Below are 18296 nucleotides of genomic sequence, written 5' to 3' on the forward strand. Positions count from 1 at the left end.
GGCCAGATGAGGTGCTGAGGATGGAGCTGTTGCTGGATGTGGGTTCAGAAAATGCTCTGGACCCAAGCTGAGGAGAAGGAGACTGGAGACTGGAGCAGCTTCAGAGACTCCTGTATGTCTAACAGGGCTGTCAGTCTGACTGCTGCTGTTGCTGCTCTCTGCCCGATGAGCTCTCTCAGCCAGCAGAATGTTGCTGGGGCACCGTTAACTCCAGCCACAACGCCAGGCGGCTTACTCAACTATGAAACGTGTCAAGCAGAATGGTCCCAGGGGAATGACAGATCGGCACAGATCTGACAGCAAATAAACCCATTAGTGAGATTTTTCACGCTTTCTGCTCTGTTGGGGGGTGAATAGTGGCTGGGTGGGTGGTGGTGGTGTGGGGTTAGGATGGGATGGGGGGTGAAAGCAGAGGTGGAGGGGAGGGGCGTCAAAAGATGAGGGTGGTGTGGGAGGGGGTGGAGAGGGGGGTTAGAGATGGATGGCAATGTTCTCTATTCCCCCTCGCTCCTGCGGTTTCTCACACTGAGGAACGGATCCCCCCTTAAACAATCTTGTGTGGTAGCCGGGGCAAAAATGCAAGATCCACAAAACTTGGCTTTTCCTCCGAAAATGCAGCTCAGCGTTCAGTTCAGCCTGTTCTGCTTCACATGGGGTGCCCAGGCGGGTGCAGGGTGGACAAAGTCCAAGAGATGTTGGAAAAAGTCCAGCTTTGGTCTTTGCCCTGCCTTCTCTTCTCGTCTCCTTCAAAAGTGAATACTGGCTCCTGGCTGCTATAACAAAATGTACAACGGTTAAACCTTCTTTCTCTTTTTTGCTGCAGCGTGCTTTGCTGCCTCCAGGCCGAAGTAACTCAGGTGTTCTCTATCCTCTCTGTGAGATCATCCAGTCCAAGACCATGTGCAGTTGTATTTCAGAGAGCCCGGTGTGTGTATGTGCGTGTGCGTGCGTGTGTGTGTACGTGTGTGTGTAAGTGTGTGCTTGCTTGTGTGTGTGTGTGTGTGTGCGCGTGTGTCTGTGTGTGTAAGCGTGTGGTAGGTCCCTCTGCTTGGTCTGTTGCACGCCGTCTTCCCCTGAGTCTCAGTCGCTCCTTTGCTCTCTGACTGAGCTTACAGCAGCACTCACACTGGAGTTTTATCATCACCCCTTTTCCCTCCCGCTTCTCTCTCTCTCTCTTTCCCTCTCCCTCTCTCTCTCTCGCCTCTATTTTTCAGCATGGCAATTGGCAATCCCACTGACTTGTTCAGTTCTGTTTTGTCTCATAGATGATATGCTCAGCTCCGGTTCTTTGGCAGACAAGCTCTGTGTATGATGTGTATGAGGGCATGTGTATCTTTTAAGAGTGTCTGTCATTTGGGCTCAATGTCGTCCTACTCCACCAAAGCCCTGTGTTTAGATCCAAGCAATAGAGAAGAATTTGTGGACTTTTTTAGAGGCCCTGAGGCAACGTCCTGGAGAATCTGCTGTTTGAAAGTCTGCCAGAATGAATACTAACTACATTATGTAGCAAAGAGTGTGCCTGTTTGTTTCTAATGTGTTACCGGTATTACATATTGGAAATGTGTCCAATTTTGAAGTGAACTGTTATTCGTGTGGAATGCTTTAACTAGATACAAACTATTTGCAACAATTTGAATACTTTTTAAATTGATCTCTAAGTTCTCTCTCAAAGTTCAGGTTCACAAGTAACATCTAAATGTCTTTGTCAGACTACCCATAAGAGAACAGAAGTGCCTTGGATTGAATGAGTCATGGGTGACATCTCCTATGTTCCTGGCAGGATAAGAAACACGTTGGCTCAGTAATGCAAGCCAGCTTAGATGCCAATGTAATATAAAATATATATATCAATAATAATAATAACTAACTTTTTTGCACAGTTCTTTACAGGTAAGCAAAACAGATACAATTATAAATATGAAGCTAAATAAATAAAGCTGTATAGTCACAACCAGAGCATCAATTAATTAAAGGTGGTCTGAGTGATATTTTCTGTAACAATCTGTGTTAAATAGCCTTATATTCCCTTAGTAACCATTACTAGTGTTTGTTCAGTAACAGGTGACCACTGACCCCATGTCTCCAGCCCTAGTAAACAGAAAATACTCTACATTTCCAGGGAGGGATACCAGTTTCACCCAATCAGGAGAGAATGCATACAGAATACAGGATACACAACTTCACAAGTGAAATTGGAAGTGCTTAATGCAACAAAAAAAAAGAAGACTAACTTGAAGCTGATAAATGGGGCCATTTCTCTGGACTGGATTAAATTGGTGATGCCATGGTGACCAGTGTTGGGCAGTAACTAGTTACTAGTAGGCCTAATATATTACTGTATTATTATTACTTTACGCAGTAATGAGTAAAGCAAGGGATTATTCTGCCAAAACAGTAATATTATACCATATTACTTCATAAAAATAGTCATATATTACATATTACTTTTTATTACTTTTTTGTTGGCTGTCTTTTAGTTTTTAGTTTTCGTTTTAAAGGCCAAGAGAGATTGCTGCTATATTTTATAGCCATTTTGGCTGATTGGTGATTCTTATGATTTTTATTCAAAAAGAAATGATTCAGTTCAAAAAGGAACTGGCTAGACTAGTTGTATTGTGTTATTGTACATGTCTTCGGACCAGTTACCCATATATGTACATCTGCTGTGAGACTATAGCCTTGCGTAGCCAGGCTTACTCATCTGCAAAGAGAAAAGCCTGGTTACGACCATAGGCTGAAACGGCATGAAACGGTGCTACTTCAACCGGGAGAATTTCACCGGAAGACTGCAACGCATGACGTAACTTACGTTTACCGCAGCACTTCCGCCACTTCTGGTGTCTGCAGGTTCATGCCATTTACATCGCCTATTGTGTCCAGGGTGCTGTGAGGGCTAAATCTCGATATTCCGACGGCCTGAAAATCCGACGGCACGGAGATCCGAATCCTATGTCCCAGAGAGAGAGGGAGAGATAGAGAGAGAGAGAGTGGTCCGGCCCCCCCCCCCCCTCATGCACAGAGGTTGGCATGATTAAAATAATTAATTAATTAGCCTAAAAGCCAGCAAATAACCAATCAATTAATCTGAGCACATATCAATATATAAGGCCAAATCTCATTAAAACAATGTGAGAGCCCATTCATGCTTACTCAGTTATTCGTTGTGTGAAAATCCTATATGACGTCTATCACATCTGACATCATACATACAATCCCTTTCATGCCCATACATGGAGATCCCTGTCTGAACAAGCCACACAGATATGGGCTGTCTTCCTCCATATATGGGCATTCCCATATGAAGTCCTGTTAGATATGGGCTTAATATTGATGACATCATGGGCATAAAAGGAATTATTTCCCATGACATACATACATTTTATGCCCATACATTTTACTAACCCTGTCTGAACCAGCCACACCACTGTGATATCACCTGTTTATGCCCATATATGGAGATCCCTGCTCTGAGTATCTGACTGTGATGTCACCTGTGATGTCAGACCCTGATGAAGACCCACATGGGGTCGAAACGTTGTTAACAAACTTACCTGGGAGCCCAAGACGGTGTTGCGAGCCTCTCCTTCTTTCATGTCACAGTGATGTGTCACGGGAACCACAGTATCAGGCGTTATCCCTGCTCTGAGCCTGTGATGTCACAGTGATGTGTCAGGGGAACAACAGTGTCAGACATACAGACTGACAGACAGAGATATGTGGACAAGATGTGCCGGTTTCCATAGTTAACTGCGACCTAGGGTCACAATTACTCTTGATTCCAAGTAGTAAGTAAAGTAAAGGTATTACTTTTTTAAGGAGTAATATGTAATAAGTAGCATATTACTCTCCTGACTAATATTGCCCAACACTGATGGTGACCCACCTGAAAATGTATTTTCTATTAAATTAAAGAGCTGGGCAGACCCCTGAGAACAGACACAATTACTATCAGAAGCATTAACATTTTAACCAAAAACGTTATGTTTTAATAAAAACATATCCCTAAAAGCACCTTTTAAAGGGTGCTATAAGGATGTTATTTGAGAAGAAATTAAAATACCTTTGATGACAACATGTTGAGTTCTAGCCAGTCGTTCATATGACTTTTGTTTTGTTTTGTCAACACTGCCACCCAGAGACAGCAACCTGTAGTGCAAAACCATCTCCTTTCGGAACCTCGAACTGACCTTTCCAATATGGCTCCCTGCCACGGCCGCCATAGTTCCTGAATCCGTTCCAAAGTCAGTCTGTGAGGCAACAAGAGCATCTAACAAACCACCACCGTCCGAAAGCATTTCGCTCTTAGCCGGTGCTTCGCGTAGAACATGTTATATGAAACCTTTCATCATCTATGGCTGGAAAAAAGCCTATCCTACGACATAGTCAGTGGAGGAGCCACGTGTACAGGAAGTATTCTGTAGCATTCTGACAGCTTGCTGATGCTGCTCGGCGCTGGTGTTTGGCTCTACGTACGAATAGGACGGTTGACATGAAACACCACCTAGTCAGCTGGACACTCTACTAGCCATTACCAAGCATCTTTCATTTCCTTGTGTAGTCATCTGAACGTTTGTCAAGTCGGAGTGCGTCACAGGTTGGTTGTCCTCTTCGCCTTACACCATGTATTTGATAATAGCAAAGCCCAATGCTATTCGTTAGCCTGGGGTGTTAGCAATGCACGTAATATGTACGACATTGATTGACTAAAGAGCAGTTTAGCGTTAGCAGTGTTTTGCTATCGTGATGGGTACCTTTCTGGCTGAGGGGATCCAGCAGACCCATTCATTATATCCTAGGCTAGGTGTTTCTGAAACTTACATTTCAAGGTTTCCCCTTAACTCTTGAGTGTACAAATGGAACCAAATAGGGTCCATTTGGTTCAATTTTTGTACACTGTCAGAGAGTTAGAGAGTTGTTTTGATCAATGTAGACCCCCATAAAGGAAGCCACAGAGTCCCTGGAGCTGGAATCCACTTTGAGAACCACGGCTAAGTGAAACTGCAGGGTAACGTTACGTAGGCTATATTATTGCTATCTACAACGTCATACTTGATGAATGACGCTTGTGAGAGGCGATTATCCGTAGTCATAACATTGTTGGGTAATAATGCCGGATTGTTGTTGTGAAATGCCTCTAGACCACTGGTTTTGAACCTTCATATCAAGGACCATTATTTATTCGGCATTTGAGTCACCGACCACGATTTGATGAGCCTCACAGATTGGCCTCACAGACCCATACGTTAGAATATTTTGTTATCGTTGGATAGGATTATGTCCACAATTCCATGCTGTATAGATGTTGGTGCCATATAGGAGAGATAACAGGCATTGATCAAAATAGCAATTCTTCGACACTCTATAATTGTGTAGACTTCTTGGAAGTTAAGTAATGCAGATATATAACAATAATGTAACTCTTGAGAGCATAACGTGAAACCAAATTTCAATTTGGTTTCATTTTACACTCAAGAGTTAAAGATCTATATAAGGGTCCATTTGGTTACCAACTGAACTCTCCATCATTTAGCTGGGGACCACCTGGAACCCCCTCAGGGATCACTGGTTGAAAACCACTGCTCTATAAGTATATTTATGTTATGTAACTCATGTTATCTGTCTGTGTCTATATCACCAACTCAGGGCGTCTGGGTCAACTAGAAGCGTCATGGCCAAGTTAAGGCAAGTGTGGTGCCGGCACCTGGTCGTGTCCTTGGTTGTGTGTGTCCTGCTCCACGCCATGGATGTCCACGCACGGCCAGCCAACATGTCTGCCCTGAAAGATAAGAACCCAACAGGAAAGGATGAGAACGAGATACTGCCCCCCGACCACCTGAACGGGGTAAAGATGGAGATGGATGGCCACCTCAACAAGGACTTCCATCAGGAGGTGTTCCTAGGCAAAGATATGGAGGAGTTTGAGGAGGACTCTGAGCCTAGGAGGAACCGGAAGAAACTAATTGACATCTTCACCAAGTAAGCTATAGGCTTACTTACAATGTTTTATTTTTGTTGAGCGGCGCTCCTATAGACCGCTTTTTTACCAAAACTATGATGTCACAAATGATGATGACATGAGTTCGCTAGACCAATGAAACACTTCGATTCTGTTGATCTGTCCATGATGTCATAGTCACAGAGGCACTTGATTGGTTAACCCTGATTTAGAACGCGTTTAGGCCGCGTAAAATACGTCATAACGCGTTTAGGCCGCGTAAAATACGTCATAACGCGTTTTAGGCCGCGTAAAATACGTCATAACAAATTATTGAGCGGTGCTAACCTTGAATTTCAAAATTGTATTAGATAAATATCACTTATAGGTGATAAAATAACCACACTTTTAGACAGACTGTGGAAAATCTTACAGGTTATAAATGATAGGCAGCTAATACAAGTTTAAAATACAAATGAACAGACTTTGAAAAACTAAAATATTCATCTTCTGGCCTCTTCTCGCCTCTCTGGAGGCCTCTCTGGAGGTAAATAAGGTCACTTATCATTACACTACGACACTCTTACAAGTTACAATCCGTAGCTTGGTCAACTAACTGATGAGAAATGACGATAAAGATAGGGTGGGGGGATAATCATCAAGTTCAAAATTTGAACTCACCCATTTGGGACATGATTAACACTATCAATACAAGACTTTTGACACCAAAAGTAACTCTGTATCTTGAAAATAACCCCCCACCCCTTGAAAATCAAAGAATTACCCAAAAAGGGGCATTTTGTGCCAATTCCGCCTGGTATGCATAAGCTATTCTTAATGTTTGCCTATATACTGTTGAATAAATACTTTAAAACTCATTTGGGAATTAATAAACACAATAAATAGAAGAACTGTTACACCTCAAAGTAACACTGTACCTTGAAAATAATCCCTCATCCTGCTTTAAAATGAAAGATAACACAAAATAATTTAGTTTTCTGGCTTTTCCACGCATACGCAGTCCACGTATGCCGAACACGTCAACACGTACATCGCACTGGGCACGCCCACCTTCCCCACTGGGTCTGAGTCTCGCCGTTTTACCCGTGCTCTGTTGGACTTCCTCACATGGACGTCCCTGCAGTAGCTTCCTTGGCCTCCTGTGAGGACAGCCAAGCCTGCAAGAACCCCCAATTACTGGGGCACCCGGCGATTCTCAAGAGACCGCAGCCGACATCTTGAGTCCTTGAGGGCTACTGAGAGTACTGGGTTAGACTCTGGTGTCTATGGATGCCCCACCATACCACACAACGGCGGGCATCCTCAGATGGTCGGCCATGGCGCGCTGGACAGGGTTCTCCTCCCGCCCTTGGTGCGACTGTCGAACTCCTCCTACCCCCATGCAGTGCGTCCTGACCACGTTGCGCTGCCCGGGCAGGGACTGGCCCTCGTACAGCGGGCGTGAGGGGTTGGCGAAATTTTTGGCTACCCACCAGACCACCAGACCACGGACCAAGGAGTCTAACTCGTGTGTGAGTCGTAGTGCTCACTCGAAAGTCGAAAGCCCGTGGCGCAATTAAAGTGAAGGATGGCCCAGGCTGCCCCAGGTGGGATTGTGCGTGCTCCACACGATGGGACCTGAAAGATGGTGAACTATGGCTGGCTGGGCAAAGCCAGAGGAAACTTTGGTGGAGTCCTGACGTGCAACTCGGTCGTCCGACCTGAGTATAGGGGCAAAATATGAATCAAACTCTTTACTAATCGCTCATCAGACCCCATTAAAGGTGTTGGTTGATATAAACAGCAGGACCGTGCAGGACCGTGGCCATGGATGTTGGAATCCGCTAAGGAGTGTGTGCCGAATCAACTAGCCCTGAAAATGGATGGCGCTGGAGCGATGGACCCATACCCAGCCGCCGTTGGCCACGAAATGACACTATGATGAGTACGCGATGAGTAGGAGGGCAGCCCTGGTGACACAGAAGCCGCGGGTGCAGATCTTGGTAGTAGCGAATGTTCACAGGGTTCCATGTGAACCTGAGGCTCCCACTCGCCATACTGATGCACAACCTGTTGTGCCAATAGGGCTGAGTCAGATTGGCAGTGCTGGGTCCTGGCTGTACTAACTATGGGGGTTACAATCACCCCTCCCGGCCCCCCCAAATTGTGAAGCGCATCCTCACGCTGCAGACCGCTGCATACAATGTCCCTCCATGTCCCTCGTGTCCCTCATGCAAGGATATCACTGACATGCAACCTGTCGTGCCAACAGGCACATGCAGATTGTGTGGGGGGGTTGCTTGGGCACTTTTGCCTCAAAGTGCACTTTAGGATGGTAAAAACTTTGTACTTTGAACTTCTAAGTTCTATAGGCCTATATGTGCTGGCTACTGTACATTTCTGGTGTGAAATGGCACGGGGGACCCCACAAAAAGACCACCCCCAAAATCGACACGTGCTGCGCACCCACAGAAGGACCCATCTGTGTGGTTCGAACACCTGAACACTCAGTGCCCACTGCACAGCCCTGCATGCCACTGCCTATATGGCTGAGCCAATTGGCAGGGCTGTTTGTGCGCTGGATCTCGACTTTACTATGGGGGCTACACTTGCAGTCAACCAGGAGCCATAATGCATTATGTAAATGTATTTTATTACATTATAACTTTGCAACATCTACCAGGTGAACCAAAGTCCTCTCTTAAGATTTATTTTATTTTTTTAATGAAAATTGGGGTGAAAAGTGGGAAAAAAACATGTCCGATTTAGTTTTTTGGGTGGGGTGGGGGGTTTATTTCATCCTAGGTACCAACTCCCAATACAAAATATCTCCCAAATGACCCAATGCACCATCACTGAAATGGGCGAAATCATTTTCCAAAGTTTTTCATTTTAGGCCATTTATCCCCCCACCCTAATAAAGACTTATATAGTCTGAGCAGACCTCTGACATCATACACAACAAAAACAATATTGCCATGCATGCCTATCAACACTGATTCGCGCAGGAATTAGTTTGCACCGCTCACTTCGCACGGGTGCGATTTTTTCTTTATTGATAGATTACACATACAGTAGTCTGACAGGAAATGGGGAGAGAGAGAAGGGGACTGACACGCAGCAAAGGCCGTCGGGATCGGGAGTCAAACCCGCAACATGCTGTCAGGCTGCAGCCTAGGTGCCCGAACCGCTAGCCTAGCCGTCCGGGCCCTACTTACAATGTTTTCAATCTGTTTTTGCCCCCCCACTTTAATGTGAAGGCCATTACATTTATGTTGACTGCTTGACCTGAGTTGACACAAAACGGAAGCCTGTGCAATGTCAGTTATGAGTCATGACTCATGACAATGTCTGTGATGCTGCTTGTTTTCATTTGAGCATGCACGGCAGAGCACACAGCTTTCCATTAGAACACGGCACTGTTGTCCATTGTTATGTCGAGGTCATGACAATTCCTTTGTGTGTATCATACCCTTGGGTCGGTCAAGCTGTCAAATTTAAACATGCAAAGGATACTGTGTGTCTCAGCAGTGGTATCGCAAAAGAGATGCATACACAATGACATTAGAATTGATATTCAAGACAATTGTGTCTTCTCAAAGGCTTTTTTAAATATTTGGTTTACTAATGGTTTTTCCACCTTGGGAAAAGGTTCATCAAGAGGGTGAAGTACTACAGGTTACTATATCATTTGACTTATTCATGTCCCGTATTTCATGTCTTTGCTTGGCATGGTTGCATAATTTATCTTGGTTCAAGTGCAGGTTGTTCTGACTAAATAAGTTCTGCCTTTAGATAACTTAAATCACAGCTGACACTTGAGCCTACCCAACCTGTGTTCCTGAATACAGTCAGGATTGATCTCATCATGGCTATATACTGTATTGTAAACATTTCTCCTTTTAAAATACACAATAGCGCAGTGGTGTCATTATTATGGCTTGGAACCTGATTCATACAGAGGGAAAAGCTTCAGTCAATTTTCTTTTATTTCTTTTAGCCTAATCCTCTTCTGTTGCTTGACACATTTCTTGCATCAGGAAGCAAAGGCCCTGACAATTTAACGTAACCCTATATGGTAACAGTAACAGAAAACTTTACTTATATGCATTAGTGTTGAGCACATTTCAAACAAAAGCTCCAGATTTAAAACTGCACAGTAACTGCTCAGCGTTGTGTTGTGAGCTTGTAGAACTCAGGTAGAGAGGGTCTAAGTGGTTAAAACGAAGTGATGTTGATAAATTCCAAATCTTAACTCCTCTAGAAGACCAGCGATTCCCAACTCATGTGGGCCGTGAGTATATTGCAAATAGGCCCCCAAATAATTGGCAAACACAGTCTTTATTGAATAAATGTCCCTGTATTATTTTCTTTAAAACATTAAACATTTGTTTTGACTGTGATACCGACAAATAGGAACGTAAAGTAAACAAGTTCAACGTCTAAGTTCATATATAACATCACGGTTTTGATGTAAAAAAAAAAAAAAAAAAAAACATTGAGGTGTGTAATATATAAGCAATCACAAATTGCAGTCACGACATGGATAATTATAATAGTGGAGACAAATAAGTAGTAGCAGCAGAAGCATAAAGTTGGTGGTTTTAAGGTACCAACAGTCGACAGACAGAAAATACAGTATTTTAACTATTGTTATACACTCCTTTTGAAATATATAATAGTACAGTAATACCACCATCTTTAAATTAATACAAGATTTGAGTGTTATGCAGCAGCATGTGGCTGATGCAGATTGCAAGTGTTTAATGGGACTCATGACTTGAATATTTCACTAACGTGCTGCTATCCCTACTCACTCAGGGTGGATCTGAACAGAGACAGGAGTGTGAGTGCCAAGGAGATGCAGCGCTGGATCATGGAGAAGACTGAGGAGCATTTCCAGGAGGCTGTAAAGGAGAACAAACTGAGTTTCCGTGCAGTTGACCCAGATAAAGATGGTGAGAGTGACATGGACAGACATTGCTGAGATTGACCATATATACTGTATATAACTTCTGCATTGTGTCCCAGACTGCCTCAAAATTATGCTTTCTCCTCCACTGAAGGTCATGTTACATGGGACGAATACCGGGTGAAATTCCTGGGAAGCAAAGGATTCAACGAGAAAGAAGTTGCTGAGAAAATAAAAAATAACGAAGATGTGAAGGTGGACGAGGAAAGTAAGTAAGAACATAGTATTCGTTCGTACAATAACTCTGGTGCAGCAGGGCTGAAAGTGGAACTATACCCCAACTGCTCATGTTTCTTTTTTCTTATTTCACATTCATGCATCCCTGAACACATACATTCAATTTATTTATGCCTCCTCAATATGGTGTAGAAATAACAAGCACATATCATGCAAAGACATTTATTTTTTATATCAATGTGTTAATGTTTACACAAAACCTCAGTACCAGTAAGACTCCCTAAGGGCGAGAAACAGCATGCTGAAACAACAGAGACCGACACAATGTCCATATGGGCATTCCCAGATATGGGCTTAATATGGATGACATCAGGGATCTCCATCTATGGGTGCCATTGCATTGGTCCGAAAGTTCGTTAGTCTGAAGGTACAGGGTTCCCGCGGGTCCTTAAAAAGTCTTAAATTGTCTTAAATAAAAAATCGTGAATTTAAGGTCTTAAAAAGTCTTATATTTGACCAAATCTGACCGTAGGTATTAAATTTGAAGATGATGTTTTTAAGGCTCATGGGAAAATTAAGCCATAAACATTTGTACGTGTTCATTTGATTCGTTTATTTGATTTATTAATATTAGACGACGAGAGACTGCAAACAGGCTGAAGCGAGTAGCGGCCAGTGGGAAGAGGAGCTTGCTTGTTGTTCTCGGCTCCGCCCGTTTTGTCAGTACTGTGGTGATGTATGTGGATGCGGAAGAGGGTAGTTTTGTTTTTTAACAAAACAAGCGCTCCTTTTCCCTAGCCTCCCGTCACATCAACTACCCTCCCCTGTTATGTAGCACTGTCTGTGAGTGAGCACAGATGAGAGCGTACAAGTAAACACACTTGGCGTGTAGTGGAGTTGTGCTTGTGGGCTGTGGAGTGGACTTCTTAAAAAGTTTTAGATTAAGATAATTCGCGATGCGGCTGTGCGCGATTCTGCATTGATGAGGGGATGTGACATAATCGATGTTTGTTGATTTACCTCAACCATGAGGAATTAGCTAGCTACATGCTAAGGCTATTGTCCCGTTCCTTCTGCCTGTGAGACAGAATGAAGCTGACAGTCATAAAGTCATTAGTCAGCCCGTTTTCAAAGAGGAGAATCCACCAATCATCTGTGATTTACAACAGCTGTTGTACCGAGCGTTTTTACGTTCCACACGCTCATCAATACACCGCGTATCCCCTGCGCACTCCCGACTTGAGTCCCGTTCACTCAGTAATATAATAATTTAACTCAGTGACCAGGGTTGCCAACATTGGACAGTCAGAATTCAGGAGATTTTTGGGGGGGCATATGGAACTCTGATTTTGATAATTTTATTATACATGCTTTACTTGCATTGGAAAAGGATGGGTACAATTTCAGCAATTAAAACGCCAGAAGTAGCAGAATTTGATTTTATAACTGAAGCAATGCAAGACCCATATGTAGGCCTACTAATATTCACTACTTAAGTGGCTATCTCACTATGATTACATGCACTGCCCACACCCTTAAGGCGGGGGTCTGGGGGTCCTCCCCCAGAACTTTTTGAACATAGTAGATTTAATTTCCCGTGTTCCGGTGATCTCAGACTGTCTGAGATTAACATTGAGGGGTGGCATTCTCAGCTGTGATATATGCCTGTCTTCTAAGACAAGTCCCTTACTTGGCTATTTGGATCTGTATATCATATGCTTTATTATATTTTTATTGTATATTTTATTTAATTTTTTCATTTTATGTAGAACATTCTGTGGTAGGAGTCCCAACATTTTGCTGCTTGTATGTATGAGTCAGTAAATACAGCATCTTGTAGTTGTAATTCACTGCAGAAGCTGGGTTTATGGTTTCAAAAGACAATATTGTGCATCTCCAATTCTGAATAATGGTGACAGGCCAACACGGTGGTCTGCTGACCCACCTGCTGTCCGAATACACACCCGATCCCCAACTTATCATCCCATAGATTGGGCTCTAAGCAATACAGGTCTGTTTGCCCTCCCAGCCGTTCGCCCTGGGTGTCTATCCAGCGTAATGATAATCGTGGGTGAAATTATTGCGACCGTAGGTCGCACTTAATACAGAAAGCTGCTCGAGGTGTCTGTCCGTCCGTCCGTCCGTCCGTCACACACGTCACACGTCACACTTTTGCCCTGCTCATATCTCCGCAACCGTTGCCCCGATCCATGCCAGATTTTGCACACACACTCCTTACCTGCCAAACTACAACCTCCAAGGACCCCCGGAGCTCCAGGGACCCCCAGCTCCCTCGGGGACCCCCAAGTGTAAAAAATGAGCACATGTGCAAAAATTACCAAATGACCACCCCAACGGGGCTGCTCACGGGGCATTCCCGGGGACCACCCACTCCTGGTGCTCCAGAACGGATGCAAAAGTGGTGGCGCCCCCAGTGGAGGACCCCCTGCCACTGCAGCTCACATAAAATGCCGTAACTCGGGCTAGGAGCGACCGGGAGAGCCGGGGCCGGTACCTATTCGTCCGCCTTGGCGGCGCGGAGACCCCACCCCTCATTTCTCACATGGCCCTCTAGCGCCACCATGAGGCCGATTCAGATTTTGCCCTAAAATCACGAAAATCACTACACAGTATGTCTACACTCATGTCATCAACATGCTCAGGAAGATTTTGGAAAAACAAATTTTTGCTCTATTTGTGGAGATAAGTGACCTACGGTCGCTTATCTCCCGATTAGGGAGTCTTACTGGTTTACTATTCTGTCCCTACCGTGACATAACTCAGAGGGCGCTGCGTCGGCTCATGCGACCTTCGCAACGCTCGACACATGGCTACTTGCTTGCTTTAGCTCGCTCAGCAGTGTGGATCAAGGTCTGAGACGGCGCGCCTCCGTCATCTCCACCGTCAGCGCGGTGAGCGTGAGGTAGGGCGCGAACGGCGGGGAGGGTGATTTGGGTCTTAAATTACATTTGTTGAGGTCTTAAAAAGGTCTTAAAAAGTCTTAAATTTTACTTTTAAAATGGTGCAGGAACCCTGAGGTAGCCTCGGAAACCTGTTAAGAATACTATGCCTAACCCTAACCTCAGTAACCCTAACTAAATTCGGACTAATGAACCTTCGGACTAATGAATCGAGTAGTCAGGAATAATAAATCGCCAACCAAACACACCCTTTCCAAGCATAGCTGTTTTGCTGTAATCTATTTATTGCTCAGTGATCTGATCTGGTGTAGGCCTGCCTACTGTATCTGATAATTTACGTACACATAGAGATGTACAAAGTGTATTTCCATATCCCCTTTAGACCTGAGTTTTGCAGGCACAATTCATATATTCATAGACAAGCTTCAAAAACATCTAAAATCATTTTGGGTGGAGTGAGTCTTTAAGGATTTAGACAAGCTTCAAAAACATCTAAAAGCATTTTGGGTGGAGTGAGTCTTTAAGGATTTAGTTCAGTCAGGACAACTCATGATGGTGGATGGTGAGCAGCAATCCTAGAGGAAATAATAGCATTTGCTGTGCATTTCATGCTCAACGCTCATTTAGTAGAGCTTATTGTAATTGGTTTTGTTCAGGATATTAACACTTGTGGTGTGGATATCCGGTTGTCTTTTCAGTGTGGGGCACAATGACGTTGAGTCGTACTAATCATTTTTATCGTAACTTGTGTCTTCTCTCCAGCCCAGGAGGTCCTGGAAAGCCTGAAAGACCGCTGGTTCCAGGCAGACGACCCCCCGGCTGACCAACTGTTGAATGAGCAGGAGTTCCTCTCCTTCCTTCACCCTGAGCATAGCCGAGGCATGCTCAAATACATGGTGAAGGAGATTGTTCGTGACCTAGGTATGGTTCATATAGCATATTCATAACAAATGATGCTATGTACCACAAACCACTATTCATTACTATTTATTAGTCTAGTACAGTAATAAAAGTCGTAGTTGCATCTTCTTAAGAGTAGTGTGAACAGAGACTGAACTTAATGGTTATGAGTGTTTTGGTAAGAGCGTAGACCTATGATGGTGATGAGGATGAGGCCCAAGACAGATGTGTTTGTCATGCTTTGTTGACAGACCAGGACGGTGATAAGAAGCTGACTCTGTCTGAGTTTATCTCCCTGCCCATGGGCACTGTGGAGAACCAGCAGGCACAGGACATTGATGATGACTGGGTCCGAGAGAGGAAGAAGGAGTTTGAGGAAGTCATTGATGCGGATCATGATAACATCGTAACGATGGATGAACTGGAGGTATGTGCAAATGGAAGGCACAAAGAAAACAACAAAACTCTGTTTTGCCTGCATGCAAAGAGTGGCCGAACGCTATGCTGATATCGCCTCTGTCGAGCAGAACGTCCAAAACTTCAGGAAATCAAGCGAAAAATAACCTGTGTCCAATGCATCCAATGTGGTTATATAGTCACAAGCTTTATAAAACCCTTTAACACACTTAAAGGACAACTTTAGTTTTTTACAACAAGGGTTCACATTTTAGATTGTAATTAAAAAATATAAAAGATGAGTGTTTAATTTACTTAATTCTGTTGTTTTAGAGATTCTTATTTCAGTGGCTGGGGGCATGCGTACAAGTGGCTAAATATGTCATTTTACACAGAAGAAGCCCATTCCCAAGATACAACGCAACCTTTCATGGTTGGATGTGACTTATGGGGGCTAGAAGTGTTACTGTAAATAGCAATAAAGAACTGCTGGCTTATTGTGTCTAAAAAATACATATTTAGCCATTTGTACACATGCCCCCATGCGTACGCATGCCCCACATTTTTGCACGGTAAACGCGATAAAAACAATAGAACCAAGCAAATGAAAACATTTTAACACACACTTTTTCTTTTCTCTAATTACAATCTAAAATATGAACCCTTGTTGTAAAAAAAACAAAGTTGTCCTTTAACCACTTTTTTAAGATAAAAAAAAAAGGAAATCCGATATACCAGCTCACAACACGTTGCATCACAATACTTGTGAGCTTGTAGATGGGATATTTTCGCTACTTTTGTGCGACACTCTTGTACGACGAAGTAGGCCTAGGCCATTCATTTCCACACAAAAAACATCGAAAGTCGAAAAATGTAGATACGATATTTCTGCCCAAAAGCGACGAAATGAAAGGCTCAGAGAAAACTCTGTATACCTTCAAGTTCAATTCTGTCTCTGTTTTGCCTGCAGGCAAATATGTGCATAAGAGAAACTGCTCATATACATTACACTTTCTTTCTCTTTTTCATCCTTGACCTGGCATCCTTCTCTGTGTGTCTCCCCCCTGCTGCTCAGGAGTACATGGACCCCATGAACGAGTACAACGCGCTGAACGAGGCCAAGCAGATGATTGCCGTGGCAGACGAGAACCAGAACCATAACCTGGAGCTGGAGGAAATTCTCAAGTACAGTGAATACTTTACTGGCAGCAAGCTCATGGACTACGCCAGGAATGTCCACGAGGAATTCTGAACCCCCCGCTTCCAGCCCTGCCCTACCCTCCGTAAGCAGGCGTTGTGAAAGCCTAGCCCCCCAGGCCGTTTGACTCCAATGCATTGAAACATCCTTCCTCTCCTTTGTCATTAAGTTAACCATTGCCATGGCCCTGCCCTCTGTGCGTGTGACTTTGTATGGATGGTAATATTTGGGCTCTTGAGCGCGTTTAAGATGCTGCCTTGTCGCCTCCAAAATTTGTTTGTGTTGATATATTGTGAAATGTGTGTGTATATGAGGAATTTCAATCACGATTGGAGCTGTCCCCTTCCTAGTGCAGTGATGAGAAAGGCACAAAAAGTCCATTATCTGTGCCGTTGGATGTATTGTTTGTACCACAAACTCATTCATATTAGCTGGGGTAATTGTACACAATGTAAATATGTCATTCATTCACATCTCTCCACGCTTGTCAGATGGAATGACTGAGAGTAAATTTTAATATAATGCTGCTTAAAGGAGATTGTCCTTACAGAGATGTCACTTGCAGTTTAAAGGTGAAGCACAATTGTTTAAATTAATTACCACTGCTTTCTCCGTACTTGCAGTTGATATACAGTATCAATCAGGTGATCTTAGAAGTTGTTATGACAGTAGATGGTATCCGTCCTTACAAACTTACAATGTATAATAGTCATGCTTCATTTTAAAGAGCTTTAACCCACGGTATAAATAAAATAATCTAATTTTCGTTAGTCCGTTTCAGTTTGGTGTACTCTACCTATTAGTTATTGCACTAGAGAGAAATTATAGTTGTTTTAAATCTCAAAATCAAGCCGTATGAAACTGTCTAACAAACTTTTTTTTTTTTTTGCTTTATTCTAATGGAGCTTCTCATTCAGAACCTTGTCATGGTAGTTAATGCTTATCAGGGATGTTGAATGGTTACCTTGACAGTCACCTTGTTTATTTGACATGCTTGATTCATCTATACAGAGTCATGTACAGTACCTTGTGTTTCGACATGCTTTGCTTGTGCAAACTAAAGAAAGTTCTGGTGAAAGTGCCAGGTGATGTGTCGCTAAACAAGACGCGGGCTAATAACGGCCTGGCTTCCTTGTGGATCTTAGACGGCATGTCGGTCATAACCATATTTGGGCAGTTTTAGCCCAAACCAAACTCCATTGACTTACAGTATAAACAACGTCATTTCTAAAACTTAAAGCGGGGAGGTACTTCCTTGGCATACTGGCAGTGTGAACAAGAAAATTGTCTCTGATCAGTCCAGTGTTTTGTGATATTAGCCATGGGCACCTACACGGCACCACACACAGACCCTCTAATAGATGGCTTGCCTCATGTGAGCCGCAAATAAAGAAGTATTGGTCTTTTGAAAATATGTTATTTTATTCAAGCGACACATCACCCGACACTTGTTGCCGAAGCACACTGTAAATCAAGCTGAAGTAATATGCATTCCACAGTTATGTTGCATTTTACAATATCCTGTGGAGCGCTGTTTGGATCACACAAAGGTCCTCTCTGTTGTTGGTCCTTTCTTGTAAGATAAGATTTATGATAATGGAATGTCACAGCTTTATATAACTGTACTGCAATTTTATTGTAAACAAAATATTTCTTATCAATCACTGAGTACCTGGTTTTCTTAACACTTGATTAGTCAAAGATTGGACTATTTACCTATTTGTTTAGATTTTCTAATATTTCAACTGGGCAGGGTTGGACGGGATGGCCTGCAGTACCTTGATGTACCTGCAAACT

At 43.4% G+C, this 18296-nt stretch overlaps 1 protein-coding gene across 1 annotated transcript; it reads left to right on the forward strand.

The window, feature by feature from the left end:
- The first annotated feature begins 4295 nt into the window (after positions 1-4295).
- Positions 4296-18160, forward strand: sdf4 (stromal cell derived factor 4). Its single transcript, XM_080734019.1, has 7 exons — positions 4296-4594; positions 5644-5976; positions 10757-10893; positions 11002-11115; positions 14768-14926; positions 15157-15332; positions 16377-18160. Exons 2-7 carry the CDS (start codon positions 5669-5671, stop codon positions 16551-16553), a joined length of 1071 nt encoding a protein of 356 aa, XP_080590145.1. The 5' UTR covers positions 4296-4594; positions 5644-5668; the 3' UTR covers positions 16554-18160.
- Positions 18161-18296: the final 136 nt, after the last annotated feature.

The sequence above is a fragment of the Nannobrachium achirus genome (genome assembly GCF_963921795.1).
Source record: "Nannobrachium achirus genome assembly, chromosome: 9".
Taxonomy (NCBI): domain Eukaryota; kingdom Metazoa; phylum Chordata; class Actinopteri; order Myctophiformes; family Myctophidae; genus Nannobrachium; species Nannobrachium achirus.

Bases quoted from the DNA above. Each gene is read 5' to 3' on its own strand.
- sdf4 (XM_080734019.1), top strand. From the start codon at position 5,669: ATGGCCAAGTTAAGGCAAGTGTGGTGCCGGCACCTGGTCGTGTCCTTG. The intron at 10,894-11,001 runs GTGAGAGTGACA...CCTCCACTGAAG, and splicing joins AGTTGACCCAGATAAAGATG to GTCATGTTACATGGGACGAA. The intron at 14,927-15,156 runs GTATGGTTCATA...CTTTGTTGACAG, and splicing joins GGAGATTGTTCGTGACCTAG to ACCAGGACGGTGATAAGAAG.